The 18,343-nt window shown below is 38.0% G+C and overlaps 1 protein-coding gene across 1 annotated transcript in view; it reads right to left on the reverse strand.

Annotated features, from left to right (window-relative positions):
* The window catches only part of blmh (bleomycin hydrolase), a 44,429-nt gene that overhangs the window by 7,956 nt on the left and 18,130 nt on the right, over positions 1 to 18,343 (reverse strand). Inside the window, exons 7-11 of the mRNA NM_001006899.1 lie at positions 17,906 to 18,061; positions 16,413 to 16,571; positions 14,388 to 14,455; positions 12,209 to 12,326; positions 3,583 to 3,652 (exon numbers count right to left, since the gene is read on the reverse strand). Of these exons, the coding sequence (NP_001006900.1) occupies positions 3,583 to 3,652; positions 12,209 to 12,326; positions 14,388 to 14,455; positions 16,413 to 16,571; positions 17,906 to 18,061 (571 nt within the window). The remainder of the gene's footprint in view (positions 1 to 3,582; positions 3,653 to 12,208; positions 12,327 to 14,387; positions 14,456 to 16,412; positions 16,572 to 17,905; positions 18,062 to 18,343) is intronic.

Consider the following 18,343-nt stretch of genomic DNA (forward strand, 5'->3'; position numbering starts at 1 on the left):
TTCAGAATTATGGAAAGGCCATCTCCCACTGACTTTTTTGAATTATTTCCTTAAAATGATTTCCTTTTTCTCTGTAATTATAAAACAATACCTTGAACTTGATCCCAACTAAGATATATAGTACAGGTATCGGACCCCTTATCCGGAAACCCGTTATCCAGAAAGCTCCGAATTACGGAAAGCCGTCTCCCATAGACTCCATTTTAATCAAATAATTCAGATTTTTAAAACTGATTTCCTTTTTCTATGTAGAAATAAAACAGTACCTTGTAATTGATCCCAACTAAGATATAATTAATCCTTATTGGACACAAAACAATCCTATGGGGTTTAATTAATGTTTTATTGATTTTTTAGTAGACTTAAGGTATTGAGATCCAAATTACGGAAAGACCCCTTATCCGGAATACCCTTGGTCCCAAGCATTCTGGATAATGGGTCCTATACCTGTATAATATAAGGATATTAATCCTTATTGGTGGCAAAATGATCCTATTTGGTTTATGTAACATTTACATGATTTTGATAGCAGATTTATTGTATGGAGACCCAAATTGCGGAAAGATTCCTTATCCAGGAAGCCCCAGGTCCTGAGCATTCTGGATAACAAGTCCCATGTCTGCACATTTAATTTACTTTCCTCTACAGGCATGATCATTGTTTGTCTAGGATGCATCCCAGTAAAACCGGCTTATCCTACTGAGCTAGGCTTCCGCAGGTTGATAACCTTCTATTTCCACGTGAACCCAAGATATTAACTCATTACTAAAACTCTCAGCTTTGAGCTCTTTGTGGGTCATACATGATAAAGTGGCGTGAGAACTAATGAACCGCCTTTTTCATCAAGTAGAGAGTTTAGCATTATAGAAATATACACAAATTAAAGAGACATCCAAAAGAAGAATATGCAACTAAAAATTACATAGTAACATAGTAAGTTGGGTTGAAAAAAGACATACGTCCATCATGTTCAACCATAATATCTATATATACCTGCCTAACTTCTAGTTGGATTAGAGGAAGCTATCTGGTGTCTGTAACTGGTGATAAAAAAAAAAGTAGTCTGCGTCTTGGTAAGCCATTGGATTTACTAGAGGTTTACAGATTTTTAACTTCTGAATAGAGATTCAACTTCTAGAAAAGTAAATGCTTATTATGGACGAGTCCTAATTCACAAGCAGCAGAGGAAGGAGAATGACAACCCCACCAAGTATAAACTGTTTTTATAAGCTGATGTAACGTTAAACAGCAATATTATTCATTTGTGGACACGTTTAAGGACCTAAATAACAGATGGGCTTCTAAATAAATAATTCATGAAAGCCACCAAAAAAGAGCTGTCTCTCTAAAAGGTTTGAGAGAAACTCACTGGAACACATCATTGCATAATCTATAAACCATAACATGTAATGGAATGCAAACCCAAATAAACACGTATTTGCAATCAACCCACAAATCTGACTTCCATAAGAGCTATTGCTGCCATGTCAGAGGAGGCAACATTTACCAATGAGCTGGGAGGGGGGTAGTGCTGAGAGTACAAGTTCTGTAACAGTTGGAATTGAAGGTTGTCTATGCAGGACTGTGCAACTTGATTGCAAATGTATAAAAACATGGGCACAAAGCCTTCCTACTATAAGTATATTCATAGTGTGAAAAAACTACTCAACCCTAAATATTGCCCTCATCAACCTTTAGGCTGGAGTCCCTTTCCACTACAGTGGGTACTCCATTGGGGAAACTTCACAGTTTGTGAACCATAGCAGTTGAGCAAGAGTGGGCTAATGCCACATGAGGCGGATTCTTGGCCTGCGGATAAATACAGGCAGAGAATCCACCCCATGCCTGGCATTAGCCTAATCTCTGTCTCTACTGCTATTGCAATGAACATTATTTGTTGCGTATATAACAATACACAAAGTATTTACAATAAACTACCTGCAAAAAAAGGTATTAATCAAAATAGGGCTAACCAATAATGTTCTTTGCTAACTGCAGTCTCTTGCTCTTACTTCTGTAGTTCTTTACAAAAAGCTATACCAAACAGTCTCTTTTTCCTTGTAATACAATAAGCTCTATTTGAATCTCAATTTCTGTCTTCACCCCCTTCCTATGTACAAACAATCTTTATATCTCCCTGTCCCAGTTGTCATTCTAAATAAAACATGAAAATGTAGCCGCATGTCTATGCTTTGGAAAAATAAAGATAATTGCCCTCACTCAGTCCCTAAGTGCAAAATGTCAAAGACATCATGTTACATAGTAATATACATTTACATGGAAGGGGGGGATTTAAAGAAAGGCACAGAGTTCATCCCTTTTCAGCAGGAACTGGAGGAGATACCCATTCTGTAATGCTACTCATGTGAATCGACAGGAAGGTAAACAGATGGGAATAGGGGAGCATGAATGAATGATCCACCAACATAACAAAGCTATACATTTAACATGTGTTTTCAAAAGCTGCACATAACTGTGGGTGTTACCACTACCCATAATAAATGTTTTGCAGTTAATCTGCTGGAGCTTTTTTTTCCTATTTTTGGATTTTTGCAGTTGTATTTGGTTGCAGCACAGAGCAACAACTAGGAGCTAAAGCATTTTTCGTAAGTACTTTATACAAAGTTCACCAATAATTTTTCATAACTGTAATGCTCCAGCTATTGCTGAGCAGACAGAAAAGATTCAAAGGGGAAGTTAACATTTACATTAACCTTTTTTGTAATTTTTAAATTATTAGTCCTTCTATTCTTCCTTTGAACCGGAGACTAGATATTTTTTGGTTATTCATCTTTTGTCATTTCATCCACTGCCTTGCTGCTAGGGCTATAGATAGAACCTAGAAATCAGATATCAGCTATTGTAATGCAAAACTGTAAAATCACAGAACTAAAAAATCACAGCGCTGTGTATGCCATCCCACCAGCGGTTTACATTCTAGCCGGTGGGATGGCATTGCGGGGAGATTAGTTGCCCCCAACAACGAAGATTTGTCGCCGGCGACTAATCTCCCCATGTGTCACTGCCCTTAGGGGTTCAATACAGTCCCCCCTGGGGTGGTAGCCCCACAGTTAAAGAATTACTATCACATTACAAACAAGAAAGCTATAGTCAGCTGGTGTGTGATTTAGGCTAGGCACTAGGCCAGGGCACTTTTAACATGTGCTTTGGCACAACTATTTACATTCAGCAATAAGCTGTTACCATTTTACATCCACAGCACTTCTCTGAAGACTTTGATGGAAATTTGTTGCTTCAGCTACTCCTAAAATAATCTAATGTAAAACAGTGTCTGGGATGGTCTCCCAGCAAGTCTACAGGAAACACACTGTATTGGTGACTTTCTTCCAAAGAAGCTGATGTTCAGCCACCTGTCCAATTAATGTGGTAGCAACACTTCAGAAAACGGAGAGAAACCAATGTCCTTTGGAAACAAACTTTACACATTGATGACATGCCAATTATATACCAGCCAGAGCCTTTCCTAAAATAAATCATTTCTATTGGCGTCTCCAAGCCAACCTAAAGGCACCATAGTCAAACAGTACAGACACTGTCCATGCACAATATCATTCTTTATACCTTTATTTCCCCGATCGTCTCCCCATGAGTTTTCCACTCGCCATTTCTCGTATTCTCCATCCTGACCGAGCTTAAAAAAAAAAACAAAACAAAAAGGCACATAGGAAAAATGTTACTTAATTTATTAGCAAGAATGAGTGATAAAATGAAAAACTAATACTGTGAATTCACATTTATAACAAATACAAAACCCAAAACTTAAATGTGGGTATGAAAATATGTGAAAGCTGCGGTACCTGTGGGATGGGTGCGTTCGGGACAAAACAAGTCAGCCCCAGCCCAACTTTTAAGCTTATTGGTGATATAATTATGCTTACCTGTCCCTTTGTTGGCTGACTTCACACACTTATGTTATTAAAAGGTATGGATGAGAACTCAGGGTGGGTTTGAAAGCAGCTTGTTAGAGTCCCTTGTTGCAAAATTTTCTACATAATCATCACTACTGGAAATCATATACATGGATGCAATACATACAGTCTAGGTATAGGTTATACAATTGATCGGACCTGGGGCAGGGTTAGAAAGAAGTAGGCAAGGGTTGGTTTAATACCGAAAAATTTCTGACCACCTCATCACAAATGGAAACATTTCACCACTCAAAAACAGATACACTTAAGTGGATCTATGTTTGGTTTTGCCACAAAGGTGATGTGTCAAATGCATCTCATTAGACTGTGTGGCAACAAGGCTAACAAACTTATCGGAAAGGCCTAAGCAGACCAGTCAGGTGAGGACCACATCCACTGCCTGATTCATTTCTCTCAAGCTTTTTCTTTCTCACAATTAGTTTCAGGTATTAGTCAGGGTGGATAACATTTTAGCCCCATACATAAGCCAATATGCCACTCAGTGAACAATTTGCTAGTTATTATCAGCCTATGTATGGGCAGCTTTAGTTTCAACTTAATAAGGCTTTGCCGATACTGCTTAAATTGGAAACATCACAAGCACAAACTTTAAATATGATCTAAAACGGTTTTCAGATTATTATACGGGTATGGGACCTGTTATTCAGAATGCTTGGGACCTGGGGTTTTCTCCATACCTTAAGTTTGCTAACAATCATTAATATTTAAATGTTTTGCCTCAAATAAGGATTCATTATATCTTAGTTGGGATCAAGTACAAGGCACTGTTATTATTACAGAGAAAAGGGAAATAATTAAAAAAAAAAAAAAAAATATGAATTATTTGATTAAAAAGAAATCTATGGGAAATGGCCTTCTGTAATTCAGAACCTTCTGGATAAAGGGGTTTCCAGTTAACAGATCCCATACCTGTATATTATAATTATTACATAATTTTTTTGGTGCTGCAGTTCTCCAGTATGTCAGTCTTCCACCCCAGTGCTGTCCAACTGGAGGCCTGTGGGCCAGATGTGGCCATTTTAGAAGGCTTTTAGAAGGCTCCACAGACTTCACTATACAAAACCATTTTAATTAAATCTGGCCTTCAAACATGCTACATGAGAAATAGTTGGCTTACTACTTGTATTAAGTTTGACAGCACCGTTTTACCCATGGTTTAGAGAAGTGAAGAAGAAATCTGCATTGCGAACTATATAACATCTTATTACATAAACTGTTATGTATTATAGTATTATTATATAAACTGTTGTGGTTTTTTTTAAAGCTTTTAATAATAGCATATCTCAGGGGGATATAAAAACAAAATCATCTCCGGCAGTTGACTTAATATTAGTTTCCTGCCCCCATTAATCCTTCCCCTTTGAAATTATATAGCAACACAGTGGAGTTACAAACCGGCTCACCAGTTAAGCTCATATGAACAGTACAAACAAGTTTTTAATATTGCTCAAATGCAGCAGAGGATTTAAACCGTCACCACCCCCAAGGAGAAGGGCCAAATTCCCAGCAAGCATGACTTTCTTTTGTTTCTCTGCATTTTTCTGTTACTTAAGCCAGATAAAAAACCACAGCAAAATTCTAAAATTATCAGGGGGAGAATAATAAAGCAAGCCAGGAGGCCAATCTATGCTATTTGTTTTTAATGAACCACCCTCCCACGGTCTTGGCAGCACAAAACACACTCATTAGGTCAGAATTTTGAAATCAGGTTTTCGAGATCATTTTCTGGTCTCTAACAAAAAGCAGAGAGAAGCCTGCAAACCAGACCCCCCTCCCTGGGGAAAACACTGGGGGGGGGGGGGGGGGGGGGTAAAGGCTTAAGTACAAGAGCGGCTTAGAGGGGAACACTGGGGGGCAGAGCTAAAGGCACAGAGAAATAATCACCATGCACCACAAATATATAAATGTCAGGGTAGAATTCTCTGTACCAGTTTGCTGAAAAGCTAAATGGTTAAGTAAGACAAAAAGACACAAAGAGTCATGGAATGAATGGCATGGGGAGTGCTTTGCATTCTTCCTTGGAGAACTTAATGAATTTCAGATTATTTTAAGTGCACATATGAGAATACCTCTAATATCTTTGCCTAAATACACTGTTATGTGACTATAGTATGCACTCCCAAGAATCCTTTGCTGAGACCCTCTCTACTGACATCAAGAAAACGCTACCGAGAAGTGACCATAACTAAAAGGGTTCATCTGCTCTCTAAACTCTTATCTTCGGGAATCAGAAATCAGTTTTATATTGAAGACACTTATTGATGGGGTTCTGATTTTATTTGAAAGCTGAGAGTATGAAAAATATTTTTGCAGCATTTTAAGTGTTATTCACTAAGGAGTTGGCAATTTGTTAGGGAATGGAATAAAGCAGCGGATCATTGGACTTTAATAAAGATGGCACTGGCCTTGGGCCAAGGGCTATATTCCCTGCAGCACCTCCCTTCACGTTTCCTCTCCATAGGGTAACATGCGAATCGCTGGCTGGGGAAACATATGGGAGAGGCTAATTTCTGAAGCAGCCTGAAGATTCCTCTTGAGGAAACTTTGCATCATGTTTACTCAGGGCAATCCGCATGTTAGCTGATGGAGAGGAAACAAGGGGCGTTTTGACGCTTGCTTTATCCGAAATTAAATGCGGGTGTAAAAACATCCCATCTGTCATTGCCCTAAAATGTCTAAAAAATGTACAGCGTAGAGATCTGAGCCAATACTAAGGGCGAAGACAGATGAGGCAATAAGTCTCCGTAACTAAAAAGACAGTCGCAGCGACTAGCCTCCATGTTAAATATACAAAAAATGCAGCAATCGTGCAGTACAATTAACCACGATTTTTAGCGGGGGTGATTATACACCACAACTGGAATCAAAATGACTATTGTTAATTAAGAAAAATGCAAATTTTTTGCTATTATTAAGTACTAATGATTTATGGTTTTGTTTTTACCTACTTCCCATTCCCCAGTTAGAAATAACATGATTACTATAGATAATAAGCTCCTGTGCGCTAGCAATTACTAAATTTTCCCCCTCCCACATATGCTTGGAAGGGCTGCAAGAAGTTAAAACTATTTGCCCTGTTCAATGCAAGACAAAGCCCTATTCAATAAACTTACATTGAACAAGGGAATCACACCCTTTAAAGGAGAAGGAAAGGCTAATAAAGAGTTAATCTGAAGCTGCAGGCATACCTTCAGTTGTCTCAATAGTGCCCTTAAGTCTTCCAATATTTCACCTGTTCAGATGATCAGAAGCCAAACAGGAAGAAAAAACGCTGAGCTGTGTAAAGAAGGTCCCCATAATGCCTCACTCCTGCACCAAGACCAAGTGAACATGCTCAGTTTGTAAGACTATGAGTCAACTTCCTGCTGATTGGCTCAGATCCAAATTCCTAAGGAAGGGGGTGAGTTCTTAGCATTCTTGAGGGAGGGGGAGCAGGAGAGGGGAGAGAGCAGAGAGCTGAGTGTCTCTGGCATATGAATTACAGACACAATAAATCTTTTGACAGAGAAGTCAATGCAGCATTTCTATGTGTGCTTATGGCTGTATTTACATAGACCTTAGTTTTTACCTTTCTTTCTCCTTTAAGACAGGTATCCCCTGTTAAACCTTTTTAACTTGTGAGACACACTCAAATGTATCAAGTGTTGGTGAGCGACACAAGCATGAAAAAGTTCTTTGGGGATGCCAAATAATGACTGTGATTGGCCATTTGGTAACCCCATATGGACTTCTAGCCTACAGGAGGCTCTGCTTGAAGTAAAAGTGTCTTTATGCTTCCAAAACTTACCTGCAAGCCAGAAATTCAAATATGACAACCTACTTTAAAGGCCACTGGGTTCAACATTAAAGAGAGTGGTGAGCAACATGATGCTCACGAGTTACTGATTAGGGCTTTAAGACATAAGTGCGCTTACACTTCCATTTAGAGAGCTCTTACTGGCCTTTTGTATAGGCTGTAACCTGCGCTTATGTCTGGCGGCAGGTGCATCCTCCTATCCAGTGACACCAAAAAGTTAAGGTGTTCTATGTGTTAAATATAATTTGCTGTTCACCTTTACTGTAAGGAAAGTTATATAAACAAGCAACAAGATCGCCATGGGGGGCAACCATTCAACTGTACTGGGCAAAAGGAAACAGTTGAGCTTTATACAACACAATTGTTTTAGTTCTTACACAGGAAGATAAAATGAGGTCAAATGCCATTCATGGTTCTCAGCAGGACATTAGAATGAAATTTCTCATTTAAAATAATACAGTACAATAGTTCCTAAGAAATAGTTTACATGTAGGTGCTGGATGGACACAAACTAACATTTTAAACAAAAATATTTAAAACAGTCCATTTAGTCTACGCAGCAAAGAAAGTCTCCCCCTGACACTGGATAGTCAAGTGTTATACTTGTGGTTATCTTAATAACATTTTATATAAACAGACTGCACAACCAAGCAGTATTTCTATGCCAGTTATCCAATGCTGTAATTAGGTTGAAAGTATCATGGTCACAAGATGCTACTACAGTGCTTACTCACTAATTTTGGAGCTTACATAACTTTTGCAAATTGCCATTCTGGAGTTGAGCAGGATAATTTGCAACCACCACCTAACATCTAGGCTGACTTGTATAGTAACCTATTTAGATTATGTAAAAAAAAAAAAAAATCTCCAATTCTCAATCCAATACAAGCAAAGTGCATTGTCATAAAGCTAACCGAACAGTTATATCGGAATACAATCAAATATATGCCAAGGTACTTTTAGATTTCACCTTTGTGCTCTTGACTGATTGGAAGTATGCAATTCCATAAATTGAAATTAATCACTTGTACATGCCCAAATGTTGACATCATGAAGCCACAGAGAAATCTCCAAAAGAAAATGGCTCTGTCTAGCATTTTTGTTAGTAGCCCTGCTCATTTTGGCATCCAAACCAGTTCAGAGTGCTTTTGACTGCAGCACCACTTCCAAACTGGTACAGCTTTATACATTTACCTCTAGACCATTGGAAACAAAATGACACTGTCGGAACAAAATGAAAATGGTTCGGAAGCAGATTTGCAGTCAAAATGCTGTGCCAGTTTGGGAAAGGAGATGCGGACAAAGCAACTGTTGCTCTTTAGCTGGCAATCAGTAAGTAGAGCTGTTTTCTTCTGGAGACCCTACATGGTGTCACAATTCATTAATACTGTTTAATAGAAACTTGAGAGCTTGAAAAGCAGAAGTTGAACAAAAAGTTTTTTTGTGGAAATGTATAATTTCCGTGAAGAAAAAAAACATTACAAAAAAAATGTAAAAACAAAAAAGATCTCATCAAACATGACTAAATCCTTCTGAGACATATTTGGTTCAACTACCTATGTAACAAGACAAAAAAACAGTGAAACAGCTCTATTTGTGCCTGTGTCCGAAAATGTGCTCCACGCGAACCAACAGACAAACTGGCGAGGATCTAAAACCCTTGCCATATTGCACATTGTTTTGTTCATACATAAAAGGTTGCAAGAGTTATCCTGAATGACTCTCCAGCACAACAGTGGCTTGCTGCCAGAAGTAATTAAAGATAGTAAATCTTAAACTTAGCCAAATACCAAAGTGCAATACCAGCCTGAGCTAATTTGTAAAGATTAGCAAGCTAACATCAAACACATTTCAATGCCTTGTTAAAAGGGAAATAATTCTAAAGGCTTATGTAGGGATCCCACAAAAAAAAAAAAAAACATCCTTAATGTGCAGCTCTGTTTCACTTCTTAGCCATGTTATCTGATGGATTGTTTTAAATACGCAAGAGGTAGCATCATATATTGCTATACCCCATCTATATCTAATCTTGACCTCTCAAAAATCCAATATGCCAGTAACAATTCTGTTTCTCTCTTTGTTATCTTATATTTTGCTTTTAAACTTAATCTCCCTGCTCTGCTTGCCTGGTGCCACTTTTTCTAGGTTTGATCTAGTGCAGCCAATTCTTCCTGAAGTATGTCTATGCCCTTCACATATCTTGAGTGCCCTTGGAACCTAAAATAACAGGTAGCAGCAGTAGAGAATCAGGGTTTTCCCAAGAAGACATGGAATAGTTACAAGCAGATTAACATTTCATGCCTGCATTCCTGGAATACCCCACCAAGACCACAGGTAGTTGTGTAAGACAGACACCTATAATATACATCTCTCTCTGTAGACCCTATGAAAACACTTAGGTGATTGTACCTGTTGCGTTCTTTGCCATTACTGGATGCTTTCGTCTGATCACCCAACTAGTAATGTATGGTCACATCTATGCAGACCCATCTACTTGATCCAACAAGTTAAACATGACTGGACTATTAAACAATGTACACTGTGGTCCCAGATGTGGGACCTGTCACCATAAATAATAAATCCAAATCCTTTTCTATAATGTTAGGTGAGCAAAATAATTTATATAGTGTAACTTAGTTAATATAGTCTTGGAATTCATAAATCCCAGCAAGTAGGAAGGGGCCATTTTTGAACACTGTTATTAAGGCAAGTTTTGTATCACCCCAAAATCTTGTTTATGCTTCAGAATGGGGGACCTAATGCACATGCGCGAGCACTGGCTACACAATTATAAAGCTTAAAGAGAGAGAATGAATGTGAGGAGTGTAAGGAGTCATGAATGGAAAGTGAAAGCAACTGCCTGCCCCGCCTCTATGCGTGAGACACAGACAAGACAGGCAATATATGATTGGCAACTGAGATTTTTTATATACCTTTAGAACAGGTATGGATGTTTTAATAAAAAAAAAAAAAAAGAATTTGGGTTTCATGTTTAATTTGAAAAGAACTTTTATCGTACAGCTTTTATGTGTGGGTGACAGATCCCCATTTAATGCTCTCGATTATAAAGGGCGGTTCACCTTTAAATGAATAGCTTATTCCTAGCAACACTGCAATTGGTCTTCATTATTTTTTTCATAGATTTCAAAACTTCCAGTTCTACATCTTTCCAACTTTCAAACTGTGGTCACTGACCTCAACAGCAAAAAACTATTGCTTTGTAAGTTTATAGTCACATAGGGTTGAAAAAAGACCATCAAGTTCAACCCTTCCAAGTAAACCCAGCACACACAACCCACACCTACCAATCTATACACTCACATACAGACCCATACTGACCTATCTATACACTCACACACAAACCTATACTTACCAATCTATACACTCACATCCATAAACTATATATACAACCATTAATACCAACTGTAGATATTACTATCACAATATGTGTCCAGAAAAGTGTGAAGGGAGCGCATATATAAAATGAAACAAAACAACTAATAGTGTAATAACGTTTTAAACCTTTGTTCAACTAACAAAACAACCAATATCACAATAGCCTTGGATACTATTATAATTTTATTATCATTACTTTTCCTTACTTATCTTCCTATTCAGTCCAGTTCCTCTCCTATTCATATACCAGTCTCTCATTTAAACCACTTCCTGGTTGCTAAGGTAAACAAGACCCTAGCAACCAAATAGCTGCTGAAATATCAAACTGGAGAGCTGCTGAAATAAAATGAAATAAACAAAAACCAACTGCAACTAAAAGTTAATTTAAAGGTGAACAACTCCTTTACGTCTGTTTAACCAATAATCATTTCCACAGATTTAAAGTAGAAGGAAAGTAATTTTGGCATTTTATTGCTAATAGATTCACCACATTAGTGCCACCTAGAATATTTATTCTGCAGAAAACTTTATCGTACAGAGCCCTAGAAGCTTTCTCTGTTTGTTTAAGATTGCAGCTGCCATTTTAGCTCGGTCTTCATGGCTTCCTGCTGTAGCTTTAGCCGTTAAAACTAAGATTACACATTCCTAAGGGTGGGGGGAGTGAGTTTTATGAATTCTTATGAGAGGAGGGAGCAGGAATGAAGGATTTTTCTGAGAGAGGAAGTCAGATACCCAATGAACATGTTTACAAAAAGAAGACAAGAAATCCTGTGTTTCTTTTGATAGAGGACTCAGTGCAGCTTTTCTGTGAGTGCTTATGGCTGTATTTACATAGACCTTTCGGATAAAGCTTACTTAGTTTTTACCTTTCCTTCTCCTTTAAAAGATCTTCAAATGGCTCTATCACCATGCATTACATGGGTAAAATTAGATTCTGTATCATTAGTAGTGGAACTGGATAAGAAGTATGGTTTCTGGGATCAAACATGGGGAGATATTGGATGAGTTAAGCCAGACGACCAAATATATAACAGTTAGAAATGCTGTATTATAAAAGGCCATTTACCTTCTCTGTGACAGCTGTAAGGGCCATGGCATGCGTCATCAGTGAATCTCCATAAATGAGCCGCTCTGCTTTGTTCATGTTCTTTACAGACAAGCCAAACACTAGCTCGTGGTCAAATCTGAACAAAGACAAGTAGTAAATTTATGAAAGAAGCAACAACCAGATAAGAAGATTTGTGAAATGCATCAATGATCATTAGGGCTCTGGCACAAGGGGAGATTAGTCGCCCGCTACAAATCTCCCTTGTCACGGGCGACTAATCTCCCCGAACTACCATCCCACCGGCGAAAATGTAAGTCGCCGGTGGGATGGCACACGCTGCGCAGGCGATTTCGGCAAATCACCGAAGTTGCCTCGCGAGGCTTTTCGGCGATATGCCGAAAATCGCCTGCGCAGCATGTGCCATCCCACCGGCGACTTACATTTTCGCCGGTGGGATGGTAGTTCGGGGAGATTAGACGACCGCGAACAGGGAGATTTGTTACGGGCGACTAATCTCCCTGTGTGCCAGAGCCCTTATAAGGCTTTCATGCAAAATAATGAATATAGATAAAAGAACTGAATGGGAATACCCATCATGCCCTGTAGCTTGAAGAAAACGTAATGGACATAATGTATCTGTAGGTCAACTGGTGGTAGTTGTGAAAGACATTGCTGCAATAACATTGGATCACACTACTGGCAAATATACAGTATATAAAATCTAAACGTTCAAGTTGTAGGGGATATATTTGTAGAATGGGTTACTCTCAAGAAATGTTCTGCATTGCTACAGCAACATAGATTTACTTAGATATTCAGCTACATAAGGTCAACCAGCCTGGGTCTATAACTTTTAGTTCCCTTTCAGTGACACCTGAATGTTAGATTGGTATACTGGTCAAAATCTAGTGTTAGATTACAAAGACTGGAGCACTGACAGCTAACAGCTTTGGAGTATGGACAACACAGTTAAGAGGGAAGACAACCCGACTACAAAAGTAGAATGCACATAACTTAAGTGTTAGCATCGGTGCTTTTAAAGCTCAACCATTTTGGGTAATGCATGTGGAAATGTTTTTCTGCTATTCTGAATCTTTTGTCTAAAGAACCCAGTAATTATGTAATTTATCCCTGCACTGCAAATTTGCTTTGGCAGGGAACACTTTATCATAACTAAAAATCAGATCCATGATTAAGAAGCACTCTAGTATGTCACTTGCACAAAGCTGAACTATACCCATGAGTTGTTATCAAAACAATTAGCTGTAGCCGCTGGCAAACAATAAACGAACAAGTTGCAGTCTATGATCTAACACAGGGCTGTCCAACTGGAGGCCCGCGGGCTGGATGAGGTTTTTTGGCCCCCAGTCTGCTCAAAGGCTCCATAAACTTCACTATATGACATCATCATTTTAAGTGAATCTGGCCCTTCAACATGCTGTATGTGATATATAATTGGCCCACTACTTGTATTAAGTTTGACAGCACTGATCTACCAGGCTCTGCTTATGCCACATGTGGTAGATTCTTGGCGGATTTTGGTTTCAAAATGAGTGAGTATGAATTTTGGTGCCGAAATCTGCAGACACAGAAGACCGTTCATTCAAGTGTAGCGGTGGAATCTGCTACATGTGGCATAACCCTAAGGATGAAAACACACGGAGCTACTAAAATAGACAATGCTGATCCTTTACTGATAATTGTCTCTGTGTGTTTTAGCAGAGGCAAACCTCAGTATTGTCTATGGCAGGGTATTTTCTGCCATTTAGTAGCCATGATAAGTAGCTGCTACTAAGTAGCCCGTGTGTCTTTGCCCTAAAGCTGAATGCAACTCTCATGCAATAAAGTAATAAAGGCTGTTGTTTCCTTCTTCCTCTATTAATCCAAATAGGCCCAATTTACAACCCAATGGCTTAAAAAAATTAATCTGATTATTTTATGTTACGTAAAAGAGGCTCCCACCACCCTTTTATTAATCCTGTAGTTCAGACATTCATTACTCTATAATCTACGGATTTGTCAGACCCTGAATCCTTTACAAAGACAAGGCTCAGGGAATATCTAACACTTGGATATTAAACAAAACAATTGAAACAGCTGAAATAATCAAAAGGAATCCATGAAGGGTTTCTTAATTATTGAGGGTTTCTTCATTATTGTAGTTAGAAAGAAAAAGCTAAAATATTTTTTAACTTACATATTCAAATCATTGATGCCCAACTTGCCATGGAAATGTTTCCCAACATCACAGCCGAACCACACTGCCTAAGTAAATGGCAAATAAACGTAAATATGTCAAAAATTGCACATCAAACCAAATTGATACTTGTAGTGGAGCTTTAAAACTTATGACCTACAAACTTTGTGTGGCTTCCAACCTCCACCTTTACAACTCCACGCGTTTGTAATCACTCACTCGAGTCAAGCAAGGGATGAATGACATCAGGTATATAATTAGTGACCAGGCTACTTCAAAACAAGTGGGTCTAATGTCAAAATATGCATTCTGTCATCTGCATTTATGTGAGCAATTGGCTTCCATAAGTTGAAAGAACTTAAGAGTATTTGTTATTGTCTGCAGTGCTGAGGCCAGGGGGGACCAATTCCATTCAGCTCAGTTAGTGACCCAGTAGAATACAGAGACTGTAATGATTTTAAAGTAATAACACACTTTCAAATATGAACAAGGTCTGAATTTTTAACATGTGTTCTACACATGCTAAAATATACATCTTGTTCTTATTTTAAACACCTTAACATTCTCTCTCCTATAACATGTAACATTGCATAAGAGACAGAAGTGGAAAAAGTGGCTTGAAAAAATATTACATAAATATTAAATTTTATAAGTGTATACAAAGGTTAAACATTTAAAAAAAAAAAGAGAAGGGGTGGAAAAAGAGAAATCAAACTAAGGGCAGATTTATCAAAATTTGAGATTGTGAAAAAAACATGGGCATGTTAAAATAACCGCAACAAAACTCATGTGTCTTGTGGTGGCGAGAATCACATTGTCCAATTCATTTTCAGTGAGGCTAAAAACCTTGAATGATTAATAAACTGGAAAAATAAATAAAGTTGAGTAATAAAGTTGAGTTGAGACATTTCCCATTGACTTTTATTGAACCTCGCCAGCTTTTACTGCCACGTTTTTTCTGGTGACTTTTTGTGGATTTCTTCTTTAATAAATGCAGACTATTTGTGGTTCTTAAGAATATTCTCAAATATAAGAAAAAAAATGTAAACTCGAATTTTGATAAATCGGCCCCTATATAAGTCGGCTAGGGAACAGTAGTAAAGTACTATAGAGAAATAGGTTAAAAAGAATGGGTCAAGTTTGTGTTAGGGGTGGAAAATGAGTGGGGTTAAAAGCACACATTATTGAACCTGACATTTGGATTTAGGGGTGAGGGGCACCCAGTTTCAACAGTGTGAAGTGATGGGGAATTGGACAAGGCACAGGCAAAATCCTGGGGGCATAACAGAATGGAGAATGGACAGAAATGGGGTCATTAGTCTCCAAGAGCGGCAGTACTGGGTTCATAAAGAAGCTAATATACCCATAACTATGTACTTTATTTACCACCAAACCACTGTGTACATAGTGGTGGGTCAATATATATATATTCTGCTTAGTTAAAAGGAGTTCAACAGCACACCCCTGCAGTGTTTTTTTGATTAAACTTATTTGCTGCAGTATTTCCCATCCATTTTGGGGGGTCAGTTTTAACCCCCCCAACAGTAAACCAGTCAGTGTACTGATCAATTAATTGCCTTGTGATTCAGCTATTTTAGCGAGTGCTAATGTGAATAAGATGATAACTACCATGTAATAAAATACTATTGTATGAAGTGTTGCAGTGCTGGTTGTCACAATAAATAAAAAAAAAGGTTACTGCCCTGTAATAATTATATACAGTGCCAAAGAGCTAGTTAATGAGTTTCCCAATGATGTAACAGCCGATGAATAAAGAGTAATTGGTCCCATGATTGCAATTAATTTGATAAATTATATAATTAATTCAAACATAGCAGGCATTTTAATTGAATACAGTTAAGTATTCTTTGTCCTTTTACCTATGTTTTTCTAATGAGGAAACATTATGGAAATATGTAAAATACTTGCCCTTCTTGCAATGTTGCTATAGTTACATGTAATATTACAGTGTATGTGAAGATCTGTTTTGATGTTTTTTGGCGATCATAAATCATCCATACTTACCTCTCCATCTTTTATAGACAGCGCAGCCAATCTTTTTAAGATGTCAATAGGCTGGTTATTGTACAAAGTTCTCCGGCCCCCCACCATATTCCCCAGGAACTGCACAGTGTATAATTTTCCATATTGGTTTTGTGGTCTAGGATCGTTTACAAGGCATATCTGAAAATAAAATAAAAGAAAAAATAACATCTCTTAAACTGTGTAGACCACAGATAATACACAAAATAAGCAGTATAAAGCGCAATATTGTCGCTAACATTCTTGTTTATGTATGAATCTGAGGAGAATATCACTAGTTCAGATATTTCAACAAGAACAAAAGGGCTAGAAAGGTAGTGGAAGACAACAGTTCATAAGGAAACTGGTAAAATCTGTGTGTGGCTGGTCCTAGTGTCACACTCAGCCAAGGCTTCTTGGAACTTGCTAAAAATATAAAACAGCAAAGACAGCAGGATTTTCTAAATCTGAACCTCCTAACTCTCCTGGAAGTCCCTTCATAGCTGGACTCTAAGGGGCACATTTACTAACCCACGAACGGGCCGAATGCGTCCGATTGTGTTTTTTTCGTAATGATCGGTAATTTTGCGATTTTTTCGGCGTCTTTACGATTTTTGCGTAAAACGCGAGTTTTTCGGCGTCTTTACGATTTTTGCGTAAAAACGCGAGTTTTTCGGCGTCTTTACGATTTTTGCGTAAAAAGGCGAGTTTTTCGTAGCCATTACGAAAGTTGCGCAAAGTCGCGATTTTTTCGTAGCGTTAAAACTTGCGCGAAACGTCGCGCCTTTTAAGTTTTAACGCTACGAAAAAGGCGCGACTTTGCGCGCAAGTGTTAACGCTACGAAAAAATCGCGACTTTGCGCAACTTTGGTAATGGCTACGAAAAACTCGTGTTTTTACGCAAAAATCGTAAAGACGCCGAAAAACTCGCGTTTTTACGCAAAAATCGTAAAGACGCCGAAAAAAACCGCAAAAAATACAAAAAAAATCGCAAAATGTTCGTTTCCAATCGGAATTTTTCCAATTCGGATTCGAAATCGTGTCTTAGTAAATCAGCCCCTAAGTATGCAACAAATCTACTTTTTTGGAATTGGGACAAATCCCAAATCCATCACAAAGGATTTAGCTGAATCCAAAACTGAAGCCTTTTGCATATGCCAGTTAGCGTTTCTTCTGGCAAAAATTGCCGGGCATGCCTGTTGGAGAGCCACACACATAGTAATGTAAGGCATGGGCTTACTGTGTCCAACAATGAAAAAAGTATTAATGTCCAAGCAGTATCTTAAAAATTCAACAGCAGCCTCTCAGAGCTTGTTGTGTTTATAAGAACCAAGCCAAATATTGTTGACGCTCAAAGCAATACTACTTAGCCCTGCGCCATGGGATGATAGTATCTATCTGAATTCTAACATAATTATATACATATATGCTAATTCCCTGTTCTCCATGAAAAGTTCTCTCAAAATATATATATGGTAGTGTAAAAAATAACTTACTTTATCTTCCACATTGTAAATAGGTTTCACATGACACTTGTAAAAATCCTGGGGTGTTATAGGCCCAATCTTGCAAAAGTTTTTCTCCTTGTCTCGGAACTCCCAAGTTATAGTATCGGGAGGGCTCCCCAAGCATATACTGACCACTCTGTACACCTGACAAAGCAACAGCAAGAAGTCAACAACAAGGAAAAACCTACTAAGTTGAGTCAATTTGCAAAGATTATTTTTAAGACAATCAAGAAGATGCAGATTCCTTTCTATATTATCCTGATAGTGTGGGCTCAGAAACAAGGGAAAGAAATGACAATAATATGTCAATAGTTTTTGTATCTCTGCCTTTGCTTACATATCTTATTTCAACCAACGTGCAGATTAATAAAGTTAAAATCCCTAAAGATGGCCATACACACTACAAATACGATCTTTTCCACCACC

The sequence above is a fragment of the Xenopus tropicalis genome, chromosome 2 (genome assembly GCF_000004195.4).
Source record: "Xenopus tropicalis strain Nigerian chromosome 2, UCB_Xtro_10.0, whole genome shotgun sequence".
Lineage (NCBI taxonomy): Eukaryota > Metazoa > Chordata > Amphibia > Anura > Pipidae > Xenopus > Xenopus tropicalis.